Source organism: Hyaena hyaena, unplaced genomic scaffold (assembly GCF_003009895.1).
Source record: "Hyaena hyaena isolate Hyena2069 unplaced genomic scaffold, ASM300989v1 scaffold_1329, whole genome shotgun sequence".
Lineage (NCBI taxonomy): Eukaryota > Metazoa > Chordata > Mammalia > Carnivora > Hyaenidae > Hyaena > Hyaena hyaena.
The window spans coordinates 298,666-315,776 of NW_024081957.1; the positions used below are offsets into that span (position 1 = coordinate 298,666).

Below are 17,111 nucleotides of genomic sequence, written 5' to 3' on the forward strand. Positions count from 1 at the left end.
TGGTCACCAGAGGGAAGACAGAGTGGGGAATGGGTGAAATAGGTGATGGGGATTAAGGCGTGTACTTGTGAGGAGCCCTGGGTGACGTAGGGAAGTGTTGAATCACCATATTGTACACCTGAAACTAACATAACACTGTATGTTAACCAATTGGAATTTAAATAAAAACTAAGAATAAATAAATGAGTAAAATTACATTTGAAAACAAAATTGAATGCCCTTGTTGGCAGACTCCTTGCAGCCCTTCTACAGAAATGAGACTTCAACAGAACAGTTTGAAAACTACTGATCTGGTTCCAACCAAATTTTTATAGATTCCAGGGCCTAGATGGAGGAAGCGAATTCCCCACGGTCACACAACTAGCGACCCGGAGACCCCAGACCCTGACTCCTCTTCCAGTGCTCCGTCTACTTCACTTGAATGCCCCATTAACCAAGTTCTTTTTTGTTTTGGAACTTCAGGCCTTATGACAAAACAGAGTAATTTCTCATAATTGGGGGAGAAAAGATGTTTGGGGACACAGGCACTGATTTAGATAGCTCCTGAATTACTTACTTGCTTTATTGAGTGATTTAATCCTACATCTGATTACTACAGGGTTTATTTATCTGTATAAAAGTACTCACAAGTCATAGGTAGTTTTAAGTACAACATTGACACTCCTTTGCCTGCTGATTTCTTTTTAATTGATTTTAAGTTTACTTACTTATTTTGAGAAAGAGAGGGACAGAGGCGGAGGAGCAGAAAGAGAGGGAGAGAGAATCCCAAGCAGGCTCTGCACTGTCAGCATGGAGCCTGACACAGGGCTTAAGCCCACAAATGGGGAGATCATGACCTGAGTCAAAATCAAGAGTCAGATGCTTAATGGACTGAGCCCCCCAGGAGTCCCCTGCCTGCTGATTTATTACCGATGTGAAAATCCTAGGACCCTCCTTTTTTTCTCAGATTCCCAGACCCCCTGTCCCAGAACCCACAGACTCTGGGTGTGGTTTCGGAGGGTGTCATGAGTCGGTGCTCAGACCAGGGCTACTCGGATCCCCTGATGGTCTCTGTGAGCAACGTGCAAGGGAAGAAATAGCCCTCCTTTGCCCACAACTCCATCTTTAGCTAGATTTCATATGACCTGGATGACAGATTGACCAAGTATAGATGTCACCAAGTCCCTAACCCTTCACTTTCTTTTGCCAAAATACTCTCCACCACGGCCCCGGGGTCTAGTTAGCTCTTGGATTTTTTTTTTTTTTTTTAAATAATTCTTCCATCACAAGTATCATCCTTCATGATTTGCCAGCATATATTCAGATTTTGTCACTTCAAATTGTTCTTCCTTCTTTGACACACTGTCCAGGAAACCATTCTGGACGGCAGATACAATGAGTCAGGAACGCTAACATCTAAGGGAGTCCAGACAGCTGCTTCTTGTCGTTGCTTTCTAACTGCTAAGTGTGCTTACGAAAATTATTTTGCTATCTCTGAAGCAATCTTGGAAGTTCAAGCCCTTCACTGCTCTTCTCAGACCTCTCTTATCTCTGGGTTGAGTGGCCCCAGACGCTAAACATCTCTATAAACGTGGAAAGGTCCATTTATCAGAACATTTTGCAAAGTGCCTCCGTGGGCGGCATTAGGTGACTCACAATACTTTCTTGGCATCATTCGGACCCAATCCATGTGATCTCATTCTCTAGGCTTAGCTATATTGTTTGTTACATGCAACCCAGACTTATGATACTTAATTAATGTTTAAATCCATTTTGAGATGAAAGAAAATTGAACCCACATAAACTATCATTAGCGGTCAGAGAAATGAGGGACCCATGTGCTTGTTTCTTTCACCCCCCCCCCCGCCTTGGTTTTCCCTTATAATATTTTAAAACCTCAAAGAGGTCATGGTTATTATGAATCATCTTTTTACTACATTTTTTTTTGATGCTGGTTGATACAAGGAACTCTTTAACCACCAAAACCCCAGTCCTACTTTATCCTGGGGATTAAATTCCCTTCGGGGGAAGGAGCCGTTTCTGGAGCTTCTGTTGCTGCGGGCAGGATGTCTGTGAGCGTTGCAAGCAGCGGCCCCCCAAACCCAGTCCATCCTCAGAACCATTCAGTTCACCTGATAAAAATACAAATCCCCAGGTCCCAAACCTGGGGATGCTGACTCCGTCAGTCCAGGGTGGAGACCGACACCAGCCTCATCACTCAGATGAACCCCGTCTGATTCTCGTGCGTAGGGGAGGTAAAGTCAGCTTTGAAAACTTCCACCCCACCTGACATGCTCACAACCAGTGACGTGAAAGAAGCTCACAATTAGTATATGCATTTGTCATTCAAAGGAACAAACAATGTCAGTGAAAATAAAATATTCCAGTGTGGAGCGAACACAGGGAGCATCTCGGAGAATGTCAGTGTGAGGGGGCGCCTGGAGGGGCTCAGTAGGTTAAGTGTCCGACGTCGGCTCAGGTCCTGATCTCACGCCTCATGAGTTAGAGCCCTGCATCAGGTTCTGTGCTGACAGCTCGGAGCCTGGAGCCTGCTTCGGATTCTGTGTCTCCCTCTCTCTCTGCCCCTCCCCTGCTCATGCTCTGTCTCTCTCTCCTTCAAAAATAAACATTTAAAAAATAATTAAAAAAAAAAAAAGAATGTCAGTGTGAAAAGTCACATTATTCTCACCCGGAAAACAGCTCATCAGGACTGTTAGCTCCCAGGCAAAACTACTTTTGGAGGATTTATCAACACATATGAAAAGCCAGCAACTTAAAACATTGATTTTAAAACATTGATGTTCATATACCTTTTCCAAGTAGAATTTTTTTTTCTCAGACCTATATTCATATGCCGTAATGGCTCTAAGACAAGATTTCACAGCCTCAGCATCGATGACATTTTGAATGGGGAAATTCTTTGCAGGGGTGCAGTATGTGGGGGGTAGGGGCCACTGCCTTGTGCCTTGTTTATGTAGCCGCATCTCTGGCCTCTACCACTAGATGCCAGTAGCTTCTCCCCTAGTAATGAAAACTGAAAATGTCTCCAGACATTGTCAAAAGTAGAAACAAAATCGCTCCCAGTTGAGAAGCCTTGCTCTAAGAAAATCACCTAAGCTCTCTGAGGCTTCTGAAGGTTATAATAGAAGATGAAGAAGCAAAGGTCACATACATATTAGTGGAATCAGATGGAAAAGACTACAGATTAAGTTATACCTGTAAAATGAAATAACTAGTGATTTAAAAAAATCCAAATTCAATACCCACCGATATTGAAAAATGAATTTCAAATGGTCTGGAATTCTAAATGAAAAGCATCGGGAAAATATTGGAAAAATATATAGAATATATTTATATAACGTTGGGGTAAAGAAAATTTGTCTTAGAGAAAATCAGAAAACCTAGAGGCCCAAAATGAAAACCTCAAGAGACTTAATCCCATAGCATGTTAACATTTCATAAAATGAAATGAGAACTAAAGAAAGGCACCGTAATCAACATTTTATATACATAAAAAGAGAAAATTTTTGTAGCACGTATAACAAACTAAAGATCAATGTTCATTAAAAAAATAAAAAGCTTAGAAAATTGTTTAAAAAAGGCAGAGAAAATAGGTTAATAATTCGAAAGGGCAATTCGTAACGAAAAATCAACTAGCCAGAGCATATGGAAATGTCCCAAGTTCATTGTAACTCCGAAAAAATGCAAAACAAATTACAATATCATCCTGATTTCATCAGATTGGAAAAATTAAAAAGATTTATGAAATGGGGCACCTGGATGGCTTTAGTCGGTAAAGCGTCTGACTCTTGATTTAGGCTCAGGTCATGATCTCGCAGTTCCTGGGCTCAAGCCCCACGTTGGGCTCTGTGCCAACACCATGGAGCCTGCTCAGGACTCTCTCTCTCTCCCTCTCTCTGCCCTCTCTGCTTTCTCTCTCTCTCACACACAAAATAAATAAAAAAGCAAATTTATGAAATGTAGAATTGGTAAATGAAGATGTGAAGCCATAGTCATGCTCATGGCTTAGTATGAGAACTTCCACTGAATCTATCTTTTGGGGGTAACTTCACAGTATCTGTGAGAATGTACACACTGTATGACCTTTGATCTAGTATTCCCCATCTTCCACCTATCCTATAAAAGCACTCTCATAAGTGCACACAACATGTGGATACAAGGGTACTCACCATGGTATTGTTTGTAATAAATAGACACTGAAGATAGACAAGGGTCAGCCATCAGCATAGAATGGTTGGTGCATCCTCATATCTTGATCCCTCCAACGTGGCTTTTTGCAGTAGTGAAATCGAATGAGGTAGATTGAAAATGTTGAAATGAAAAGGACTTTTCTATAACAGAAATTTTCAAAGCTATATCAAAATATGGAAATGTATATATAGTTCTATAAATACATGTATTTATTCATGTAAATAAAGCTGCGTGTGTTTGGGCATGTATAATTATGTGTCTGTGTAAACATATAAAAAGTATCTTGGAGGAGACGTATCAACTATTAATGGGGATTAACTTTAGGAAGAAAAGTAGGATGAACATCTAATTCTGTGTGCTTCATAGCATTTGAAATTTTATCGCAAATACATATTCTGCATAATATTTTCATTTTTAAATGAAAGTCAAGAAGGTGTGAGCTCAATGATTTCAGAAGTTTGTGATTTCAGCTGTAACAAATTATGGCTTCATTAATCCTGGGTTGGAAATAAATCTGAAAACGTAATCCAGCAAGCCTGTGTCCGTATCACAGGATCATTCAAGAAGAAAGAGTAACAGGCAGAGAGCTTGCTGTTCCTGAAGCACGCGCATGTCCTTAGCCCATCTGTATATGTTTTCCCATTTATCGTTGTGGTGCTGTATTTTTACTGATGTGCTGAGAGGTTAAGGGGCTCGACGAAGATCACAAGGTCAGGAAGGGACAGAGTCAGGAGTCAGACTTGGACCAGCCTTCAGTGCATGTGACTGTGGCTCTCTACACTGAAGATTCCTAGCTTTACTGGTTGATGGAGAAACTGGTTTATCTCATTCTTTTTCTTAATGTTTATTTATTTTTGAGAGAGAGAGAGAGACAGAGTGTAAGCAGGGGAGAGGCAGGAAGAGAGGGAGACACAGAATCCGAAGCAGGCTCCAGGCTCCAAGATGTCAGCACGGAGCCCGACGCGGGGCTGGAACCCATGAACCGGGAGATTGTGTCCTGAGCCAAAATCGGATGCTCAACCCCCTGAGCCACGCCCCCAAAACTTGTTTCTCTTATAAACATCAAGTCAGCCAGCAGGAGGCTTAGACAAGAGCACAGCCAGGATCGTAACCACCATGATCTGCATGAAATAAAATTGCCAAGAAGTCAGTGCTCACTGTGCCCACTCTGCTAAGCATTGCCTTCTTACCTCACTCAATGCTCACAGGAGCCTGGCAAGGAGGTAGCGTCACGGTTCACAATTACAAGGGAGGACACTGAGGCACAGCAAAGGTAAGAGAGTCACACACGCAACCAGTGTAGGAGACCCCAGCCTTTGTCCCCCCTCCACAAAACTCAACCAGTAGACAATTGCCCATACACAACAGCCCCGGGAGCGTTCTGGAGTCCACGGAAGAAACCCCAGCAACAGCACAATGTAGCAATGGATATAACCACACGCGACCACAAAGGAAGACATCTTGGTTTTGCCTGCATCACCCCATCCCGGAAGCCGGCATTGCCCAGTGTGAAGGGGGAGCTCCCCAGCTGGAGAGAGTCCCCCCTGCTGAGAAAGAAGGAAGGAGGTAGGTGGGGAGCTTCCCCAGCCTTTCAGGACACCGCATGAAAGACCTGCTTTGGTTTCCACCCACCCAGTCGGCAAGGCTGAGACATTTAGGACAGGTGGGAACAAAGAAGAAAGCAGGGGCCCACAAGACCGGCCACAACATCAGGACCATCACGGTTCCCAGTCACCGGCCCTGCAGACCAACCTGGCAGCTTCTCCTGCTAAAGAAGCCGGTGGCCGGCACAGAGCCTGCAGATCTCACCAGCTTCTGCTCTGCAGGTATTCACGTCCATGGACACAGGCCCCTGAGTCCCTGCTCCCCTCTACCCCCAGGACGCTGCAGCCGCTTGAGAACAAGGCACCAGGTTAGACCCCCACGGCTGACGCCTACAACCACGCACACACTCAGGGCTAGTCCCTCAGCCGCGCTCTTGCACCCCACGTGGCAGATGCCCGTCACGGACCTCCTCTGCCATGCACGTGCCCAACGGGAGAGGTGCGGTCACGGGACAGCGGTCGCACAGCCAGGGCCCCCGCAGGTGCCCTTGTCGCCTGCCCTGCCCCCCACCACTCCACGTGGGTCTGCAGTCGGCCCCTGCGGCTGCCCCCACGGCCAAGTGTGTGCACCGCACCGGCTCCGGCCATCACTGCCGCCTACGCAGATCCCCAGCCCCTGGACCTGCTGGGGACGAGCCGCCCTTGCGACCACTGCAGACCCCTACAGTGCTCACCGAGGACCACACAGTTGCCAACGCCCTGGACCTCAGCAGCCTGAGCCAAAAAGGCATCACGCCCTCCCGGATGCAGCACTGACACTTAGAAGTTATTTAGAATTGAATAACTTCATTCTAACTTAAAACAATTTATATTTTCTTTAAAAAAAAAAGAGCCAACCTATGCTAGTTACTAGAGCTGAAAGGCATTGGTTGGTTTCAAAATAAGAATCATGTATCTTCAGGCACATCTGACCCACCAGGAGGGTAGATAAACCCCAAGGCCATTTGCCTAAAGGCCTGGAGTGTCCTTGAAGATAACTCTTGGTGAGAGAGGAAAGGGTCAGGCCCGAGTTGAAGGCAATACAGAAGTTCCGGACCTTTGATCACAGAGAGATTCTGATCACAGCACAGACTCAGACTTCAGGTAGATTCCACAGCCCAGCCCCCACTGGCCTCAGGGCTTCAGCTTGTAAAACCTGAAGGAATTGTAACAAAACTCAGTCCAACGTTGAGGGAACGCGGCACTAAGTTGAGGCCCTTCAGCCCACAACTCAAACAGAACAGAGGATTTCTCTCCCATTTGGAGGGTTTGTTGATCTTTTTCCCTTTTGCTTTTTTTTTTTTTTTCTTACTCTTATGTTCCTGTGTGTTTTCTGTTTTTTTGGCTTTTCTCTTATTTGTTTTAACTGTTTCCATTTTTATCGTTTTTACACGCACTACATTTTTGGGAAGGCTATACATGTTGATTCTTTAATTACCTTTTAGTGAATAAGACCCATTGCTCTTACGTAATGTTGATATTTAATTGATTTATACCTAGCGTACATTGGGGGAGACCCATTTTCTTAGTTTCAAGATGGCAGAGTATTTCACAGTAAAAACCCATTTTAAAGGATGATAGAGTTTCTTGATAGAAACCCCTGAAGATAGATCCTTTGAGATAAACAGTCCCAAGTTGGAGGTCAGGTTGAAACAGCTGGACCCCCATCTCTATTTCTAATGCTTCTGATGCTTTCCATGTTTAAGAGTTGCTCATGTGGCCAAAATTCTGGAATAGGGAAGAACTGAACTTATATCACATTTGCTCAAAATGTGGATTTTTTCAGCTGGATTTAGAATGTCATTTACCTGCTTCCAAAATGACAATTGTAAGCTCCTAAAAGTCACCCAAGAATTTGATATCCAGATTGAACTGTATTTTTCTGCATTGTTCACACCCACAGAGGACACAGTGCATAAAGGCTGAAAACAAAACTACCCAAAATATAGGATTTTACCTGAACTAATCAGTTTATTGCCATCAATTCTTTTATTAATAAATCTGTGTAATATTCACAAGTTTATTAATCCAAAGTGGGAGCTGATCTTACCTGAATATAACAGAGCAAATGGGAGTAGATTTCCCAGTTCATAATGAAATCACAGAACAATTTTGAACCTCAAATCCAGGAGAGAAGGTTTTCAAGAGACCAATTCCCAGAGACTGATGTCATTTCTTATGATGGTGATGAGATTTTGTCCCTGAATGAGGAAAAAGACACTGAAATGCGACAGTTTTTTCCTCCCATGCATTAGTAACACTAACCAATAAATTAAAACACCTGAATGTCAGTTCTGGTGTTACCTCAACCTACCTAGGTAATGTTGGCCAATCATTTAATGCCTTCCCTTTTCTAAAAACAAAAGAGCTGCAGACGATTTGTCTTTTTCTCTAGCTGCGTGACTTTGAGAAGTCCTAAAAGGGCAGTGGTGGGAGCCAAAGTCTGACTTTGCAGAACCGGAGAGAGCGCAGAGGGGGCTGAGGACATGGTCCAACCCCGCCACCCCCCCACCCGCAGTGTTAGACCCTGTCTGTCGCTGCTGCCCAGAACTAGGTCAAAGGGCCCCTCCCTAGTGAGCATCTGATCAGCCTGGTGGGGATGGGGAGGTGGGTCCGGAGAAGCGCCTCCGGCTTACCCACCACACCTGTGCAGCCAGCCCAGCCCGGGCGAGGCCGAGACTGTGGGTGGTTTTCTCCCAGACCCACCAGTCCTGTTCTGGCTTGGGCTCCCTGGCCTTCCACATTCCAAAAGCCTGTAAGTTAGTGTGCTGCTCTGCTCCTTCCAAACAGCTGATGTAGGGGTAAAGAACTATGTTACTTCCAAAAATGCGTGTTTTCTTACATTGGAACACATTCTTTCTTACTGTGTACGTCTGCCCTCCTGGCCTGTTTAAGTAATAGTAGGGTAAGGAGAGGTTCACGTGAGCACACAGTACATCAAACTGGGACATTCAGTTCATGCAAATAACTAGGCCGCAACTCATTTTAGTTATTGCAGATGATTTAATGCATCTCAAATAATGCAGATGATTTGATTCACCATCCGATGAATCTCTCGGTAATTAGTCAGCGGTTACGACCCCACAGAAAACTTTTTGCACGTGTCTGTTTAGTGGAGCCACAGAAAAAAATGGTCTAAATGTGGAAGATGCATTTTCTTCCAATCAGTGATCTCACTTATCGCTAAAAAAGAGGAAATGTCCTGTTATTTTCTGACATGTTAAATAAAACACCTTATAACTACTGCATTGATCTTCAATAAAAGGACTGATCACTGAAACCCTAGAAGGTGGCTCTAGAAACTTGTAATGTTTTCTGCAGACTCTGTATCTTTCCACCCTTCGAAGGAAGATTAAAAACTGGGGGGGGGGGGGGAGGGAAGGGGGCACCTGGGTGGCTCTGTCGCTTAAGCATCAGACTTTGGCTTGGGTCATGATCTTGTGGTTCATGGGTTCGAGCTCCACATCAGCCTCTGTGCTGACAAGTCAGAGCCTGGAACCTGCTTCAGATTCTGTCTCTGTCTCTCTGTGCCTCTTCCCCACTTGCTCTCTCTCTCTCTCTCTCTCTCAAAAATAAATAAACATTAAAAAAAAATACCAGGAAAAAAGAAACATGATCTTCCCTATGGTTCCCTGATGATGGAGATCAGGGGTTTTATGGGCTTTATCATGTGCACATAACTCCAGATTGCATCAAAGAAAGTTCTACACACCTAGAAGGTGAGGATTGGTGAGTTTGGGCTGTGTGACCAGTAGGAGGAGCCTGGTGGCATTGGGACATCCTGGGCCACATTTCCAGTCTACCTGGTGCTCTTTCCTTCCTGTCAACCAAGCTTGTTGAATTTGTCTCAGAATTTGGGGGAGGCATCCCAGCTGGAACATTCAGGAACCAGTTTTTAAACCTACAAAGTCTTCTGACATTAGAACCAGTCATTCTATTGCCGGGAAAAAAACATAAATGCAGATGTTGGATCATGTCAAAACTTTTGTCAAGAGTGTGGCTTGTCTCATACAGGACGGAGATGTGGCTTCTGATTCTGGTGGCATACTTGTTCCAAAGAAATGTGAATTCAGGAGGGATGCCAACTAAAGCGGCGGACCCAGAAGCATTCATGAATGTTGTAAGTTGGGATTTTCCACGCTTGTGGGGGGGGGGGAGGGGGGAATGAAGTGGCTCACATGTTAACTTTTGCACCATGTATTATCTGCCTTATGTATGATATTTATATGTGGTGGTGACTTCTGCTAGCAGAGCATAGTCATAAATCAGCATATTGTATTAGGAAGAAAGCCAGCTCAGGTGTGAGTAAGCCTGCATTCTCTTTGAACAAATTCAGTACGTTTGGGTGAGTGGCTTAATCCATTTGCTTCAAGCATAATTTAACTCTGTCCTGGATTCTTTTTTTTTTTTTTTAATTTTTAAAAAATTTTTTGAATGTTTTATTTATTTCTAGGAGAGAGAGAGAGAGACAGCGTGAGCAGGGGAGGGTCAGAGAGAGAGGGAATCACAGACTCTGAAACAGGCTCCAGGCTCTGAGCTGGCAGTCAGCACAGAGCCCAACTTGGGGCTCGAACCCACGAACCGCGAGATCATCACCTAAGCGAAAGTCTGACCCTTAACCGACTAAGCCACCCAGGCGCCCCTGTCCTGGATTCTTAAGTTCATTCTAGGAGTGGAGAAATCACTGTGGTGTCTTGAGCCACACCCAGACCCTTGGTTATTGCCATCTCATCTGTGTTCTTTATTCTTCCTCTACTTGCTGCTGTATTAGAAAGGTCTCACTTCTCACTCCTTCTTGTCAGGACATCTGCTTCTAGTCATATCCTGTGCCCATTCTAGTCTATTCTTTGTACCCTCTTTTGGATTGGTCACTTGGACGGCTGGCAATAAGAGGACCCTGATGAAATCTAGAGAGGGCCTTTCATGTGGGTAAAACTCATGAATGGTCTGTCATCATTTTAGGTATCCCAGAGAAGTTTTCAGCTTACTTTCAATTCTTAGTTGAGCATAACAGCATCCATCATAAAGTCGTATGTATCCCGGAGTGGACATTGTCATAAGTGGCAGAGGGACTGTGTCCTCCTCTGCCCTAAGCAGGATGTAGGATCGTCCCCATTTTTCAAATCAAGAAACTGAGTATAAAGAGGCTAAGGAACGTAAACTGGGCCACACCACTGGCAGGTAGCATAGCTACCAATTTCAATCCAGGCCTGCTCAGACAGATACCTCATCATTGTAACCACTGTACAATAAACCCTTCCGGGTGAGGAGATGCTACCTCCTGCCTTCTGGCCCAGTGAAGGGCCCACACACATTCCTCTGAGTTATTACGTGGAGGGAGCCTGCCTAGCCATGGGCAGAGCCAGTCTCCTTGAGCCTCACCCACTGGGTGTGCCCAGCACCGGCCACTGTTGGGGCCTTAGGAGCCTTAATCCTAAAATCCATTGACTCCGTCTCTGCCATTGAGAGTTTATGCGTGGAGAGGCAAAGTAAAATAGGAAATGCATGTAATTACTGGTTTAGATTCAAAGAAATAGAATACCCATGGTTCAGCATCTGAATGGATTTGACTCCGTATACTGATTTACACGGATATAATATATCTTATATTTTAGTATACAGATGGCTTCATGTGTGTGTTTTTCTAGCTGGTATATATAGGTGAGCACCTATTAAGCCCTTGTTACATGTCAATCGCTAGGTGACAGAGATCTAGGAATACCAAAAGACCCGAGTTCATGGAGCTTTAGGGTCCAGCAGAGAGAATAGACACTCAAGTACTAATGAAAAGAACAGTGAAATCAAAGAAGAAAACATAAAATAGGGGAAACTAATCCAGGGAATTCCAGAAGTTTTTTCTGGAAAAAGGTCTCTTGACCTCAAGTCTGCAAAATGAATAGTAGTTACTTGAGAAAACAGGGGTGATTTTTAATTACAGTAGTCGCCAAGGTTCACCAAACACCTACTATGTGCCAGGAAATCTGGTGAGCGGTGTATGTGCATCATCTCTTCCCAGCCCCTTCGAGAACCCCAAGGAGTACAAACCATGGGCCAACCTCACACATAAGTTTCTAAACTGAGGAACAGAGACAAGTCAACTAGGTTTCCCAAGATCATACAGCTAGTTTGTATATCAGTGTTAGAACCAGGATTAAAAGTCAGGCTGGGACCTCGGGCCTTTCTCTTCACTTACGAGGCCCCTTCCCTCATGTACTGATGCACTGCACTGGACATTGCAGTCCCGGCTTTCTCCTCCCGTGGTCCTTATGACGCAGCCGCTGATAGAAATGGTCCCCTCCTCTGGGTGGTGACAGTGGGCAGGAATAGTGAAGATACGGAGGAGACTTCTGAAGCCTCATATTTCATACAGAGCTTCTACAAGCGATGAGTGTATAGAGCAGGGGGTCCTTAAACAGGGGTCCGTACATAGGCAACGAGCAAGAAATCAGGAACTACTCAAAGTATATGCACAAATATGTTTGCGTGTCCATGTGGGTATTCCTTTTTATAGTCCTCCTCGAATTCACTGAGGGATCCTTGACCCAAAATGTTAAGAACTACTGCTCTTGAGTCTGTGTTTTTTATTTTATTTTTCTTTATTTTATTTTTCTTTGTTTTATTTTATTTTATTTTTCTTTATTTTATTTTTTTCTTTTATTTTATTTTTCTTTATTTTGTTTTTCTTTATTTTTTTTCTTTATTTTATTTTATTTTATTTTTCTTTATTTTATTTTATATTTCTTCCTTTTCTTTTCTTTCCTTTCCTTTCCCTTTCTTTCCCTTTCTTTCCCTTTCTTTTCTTTTCTTTTCTTTTCTTTTCTTTTCTTTTCTTTTCTTTTCTTTTCAGAGTACAAGCAGGGAAGGGGCAGAGAGTAAGGGAGAGAGACTCTTAAGCAGTCTCATGCTCAGCACAAAGCCTGACCCAGGTCTCAATCCCATGCCCCTGGGATCATGACCTGAGCTAAAACCAAGAGCCAGATGTTCCACAGGCTGAACCGCCCAGGCGTCACGGGTCTGTGGTTTTTAGGGCTGTAAAGAACCGTAGGAAAATGCATGGTCTAGGGGTTCCCATCAGCTGTCCTGGGACAGATGCCCGCGCCACTGCACTGGAATGACCTGATCCCTAACCTGAAGCGGGCCCAGAAACATGTACGCGTCAGCGCCCCAGATCATTCTGATGTGCACCCAGGCTTTGGAATCCGTGTTCCGCCCTAGTGGTTCTTAAACATTAGGGTGAATCAGAATTTCCAAAGGGGCTCATTAAACCACAAATTGTTAAGTCCTGTCCTCCCAGTTCCGAATTCAATAGGTTTGGGTGGAAACTACTCATTTGTATCTCTAAGTGCCCAAGGGATGCTGATGCTTTTGGTCCAGGGCCCACATTTCGAGAACCATTGTTTTTGTCCAGTCTCCACATTAAAGGCAAACAAAGTGAGAACTAGAAAGGACTGGCTAGTTTTTCTAGGATAACATGACTAGCTGGGGAAAAGAAGGGACTTCTTGCCTACATCTTCCAGGTCAAGGAATCTACCCATTACTTTTGAACTATTGAGAGTATAACCATACAGAATTGAACTCAAAGAACACTGTGCTTTTTCCTTAGAGTGAAATCATCCAACATCAAGGCTATCCCTTTGAGGAGTATGAAGTCATGACAGAAGATGGGTATATCCTTTCTGTTAACAGAATTCCTCAAGGCCTAACGCAACTTAAGAAGACAGGTATGGTTTACCCCATGCCCCTCCAACATGGTGGCCTTCCCTACAGTAATGACTTCCTTGTGATTTGGGTATGTAGAGGGGAGTCTGTATTCTTGTTACAGACCAGGGCCTATTGTTTGGGCCAAAAAATAGCTTCACTACCCCTATAATCTCAGTCACCACCACCCCATTTACCCAAATATCCTCAATTATCTCAAAGAAACATAGTGTTTGCTTTAAAAAAAAAAAAAAAAAAGATTCCACAAAGGTCTATTTCTTGACTCCTTGTAGCACATAACCCATCCCCAAACTCTTCTTATGTAGATATTCTAGAATATTCCCTGGCGGTCTCTTGAACAGACCACACCAGCCCCTGCTCATGAAGAATGCAAATTCCAATATGGCACCTCGTGCCCACATCTGCACACTCTGTATTCCCCACCCAAATAGCACTTTAAGTATTTGAGATGTTGCCCAGCTTCTCACTAAAATTTTTTAAGAATCAGGCAATGCATGTACATTTTAAAGTTTTTTGATACCTTTCTACAATTTAATAATCCCATTTTTTTGTATATGGGATTTTCAGCTCATAGTGGCTTTTAAAAAATTCTCATTCATTACCAACAAAAGTGTGCCCACCCTCTATCTCCATTTGGCTCCGTTCCTTTGAATACTCTAGCTCTGTGTGTATAACAGCAACTACATTATTTCCTTATTTGTGATGAGTGCAGATAATATAATTTCATATTGTGTTCTCTCTAAATGCCTGGTACAGTGCTACATGTTTTATTTGCTGTCATCTCATTTAACTTTCACAATCATCCTAAGAAATTGCCACTCACAGAGATTGAGTAACTTGTCCAGAAAGTCTATGCTAGCACTTGCTAGAATATTGCAAAACCCACACTCAAATCAAGATCTGTCTGCTGCTCTAGCCCACATTCTTAACACCCAGGGAGGCTGGGTGTACCCTACTGTCTTTGGTGTAAACAAGCTTTAGGGTTCTGTTGTATTCCAGTTTACACTTGTGCAGCTTTTTGAACACCAACGTTTTTTACAACAGCACCACAGTTGTGGCTGATATATGTTTAGCATGCCACAACCTCAGTGCCTTTGAACTTACCGTTCTCTCTTTGGACCACTAATTCATCAGATAGCTACACAGTCTGCCCTCACCGTCATCTAGGTCCTCTCTATCACATTCTTTCCCTAACCTCCCCTTTCAAAATAATAGACTTTGCCACCTAGTAGGCTCTAGCCCCGTATCCTGCTTATTTGCCATATAGTACCTGCCTCCTGGTAGGAAAGATATTTACTTACTAATGACCTGTCTCCCCCCCAGAACACAAACTCATTGGGAACTGGGACTTTATTTTGTTGAAGGCTACACAGCCAGTGCCTAAAAGAGCACCACACACATTCTAGATGCTAATAAGTACATGTGGAATGAATGAAAGAATTTTATACAAGTAAACAAATACCCTGGATTCTCGGAAAGAACGTTTCATTAAACCCCACTAATCCTAGGAGGTAATCCAGGCACAGCTCTTCTGAGCAATTGAGTGCGGCAGTTCCTAAGCACCATGGGTCACCTGCAGCCCCTATTCATGAATGGAATTTGTTTCCTCATATCCTGTTTACTTAGACTGTTCACTCATTGCACATCAGTTTGGAGTTCAATGCATCTACTTGCATTTTTGGTCCAGTCGATGCAGAATACTCCCCTCTAGTGGCCAGTGTTGTTTCTGCAGCTCCTGTTGACCTCTTCAAGGAGAATCTCTCAGTAGGCTAGATGGAATCCTGATCGCCTTCATTAAAAATGTTCTTTTGGGGGCACCTGGGTGGCTCAGTCGGTTAAGCGTCTAACCTCAGCCCAGATCATGATCTCACTGTTCGTGAGTTCGAGCCCTACATTCAACTCTGTGCTGACAGCTCAGAGCCTGGAGCCTACTTCAGATTCTGTGTCTCCTTCTCTGCTCATCCCCTGCTCACACTCTTTCTCTCTCAAAAATAAATAAAAATTAAAAATTAAAAAAAGCTCTTTTATATAATCACAATACATTTATCAAAGAGCAGGAAACTAAATGATTGATGTTATTATCTACTGCATATCCCATATTAAAATTATGTCAGTTATACGAAGTCCTTTATATTTGCTCTTATCCCTAGTCAGTAATCTAATCCGGGGTCGTATGCCACAGTTAGTCATCATGTCTTTTTGTCTCCTTTATAAACCAAAACAATTTCTCAGTTTTGTCTCTTTTGACTTTGACATTTTAAAAAAGTGTTTTGGACAGTTATTACAGAATGCTCTTCAGTTTGGTTTGCCTGATGTTTCTTCATGATGTGATTTGGGTTATACATTTCAGCAGGAATATCAGAGAAGTAGAGCTGTGCCCTCAGTGTATCCTATTTTGAAGCTCATGATAATGGCTTGTTCCAGTCTTCATGATACTCATTTTATTTAAAAATATTTTTTTCTCCCCAGCTTTATGGATGCGTCATTGACAAATAAAATTGTATATATTTAAAGTGTACAATGTGATAGTTTGCCCTACGGTTCATTATGCAATGATCACCATCATCAGGTTAATTAGCACGTCCATCACCTCCAATAATTACCATTTTATTTTACTTATCTTCTTGTGGTGAGAATGCTCAAATCTATTCTCTTAGCAAATTTCAAGGGAAAAATTCAGTATCATTAACTATAGCCACCCTGCTGTACATTAGATCCTCAGGAATTATTCATTTTATAAATGAAGACTCGTATCCTGTAACCAATATTAACTCATTTCTTCAGCCTCTGATAATCACCATTACATTCTTTATTTCTGGGAGTTCAACTATTTTATTTTTGATTCCTATATATGTGAGATTATACGGTATGTGTTGTCCTACCTGACTTATTTTACGTAGCATAATGTCCTCCAGTTTCGTCCATGTTTGTTACAAATGGCTGAATTATACACACACACACACCACATCTTTACGTATTCCTCAGTCAACAGATACTTAGGTTATTCCCAGTCAGTGAACATGAAAGTGTAACTACCTCTTTGAGATCGCACTGATTTTATTTCCTTTGAACATATGTTCAGAAGCATAATTGCTGGATTATATGGCAGTTCTATTTTTAATTTGTTGAGGAGCCTCCATATTGTTTCCCACAATGGCTGTAGCAATTTATGTTACCACCCAAGTGCACCAGGGTCCCTTTTCTCCAACATCCTCAATGCCCTGGTTACTCCTTCTGCGTAAAAGCCATTCGAACAGTTGTGAGGTGATAGCTCATTGTGGTTTTGAGTTCCATTTCCCTGATGATGAGTGACACTGAGCATCTTTTCCTCTGCTCGTGGGACACTTGAATGTCGTCTTTGGCAAAATGCCCTTTCAGATCCTTTGCCCGCTTTTCAATCTGATTGGTGTCTTGCTAGTGAGTAGTATGAGTTCTTTTTATTTGGAGATATTAACTGTTTATCAGATACCTGGTTTGCAAATATTATCTCCCATCCTGTAAGTTGACTTTCCACTGTGAGAGTGTTTCCTTTGCTGTGCAGAGAATTTTTAGTTTGATGCAATCCCACTTGTTCAACTTTGGTTTTGCTGCTTGTGATTTTGTGTCTGACCCAAAAAT

The 17,111-nt window shown here is 43.1% G+C and overlaps 1 protein-coding gene across 5 annotated transcripts in view; it reads left to right on the forward strand.

Annotated features, from left to right (window-relative positions):
* LIPM (lipase family member M) overlaps positions 1-17,111 on the forward strand; it is a 57,444-nt gene that overhangs the window by 26,713 nt on the left and 13,620 nt on the right. For 2 of the 5 annotated variants that reach the window (XM_039223324.1, XM_039223329.1), the window contains 4 exons: positions 5,400-5,464; positions 5,560-5,757; positions 9,789-9,894; positions 13,378-13,495. In XM_039223324.1, coding sequence (XP_039079255.1) covers positions 5,400-5,464; positions 5,560-5,757; positions 9,789-9,894; positions 13,378-13,495 — 487 coding nt within the window. Of the gene's footprint in view, positions 1-5,399; positions 5,465-5,559; positions 5,758-6,969; positions 7,042-9,788; positions 9,895-13,377; positions 13,496-17,111 lie in introns of those variants that run through there. The other 3 variants (XM_039223325.1, XM_039223327.1, XM_039223326.1) reach the window with 3 other exon arrangements.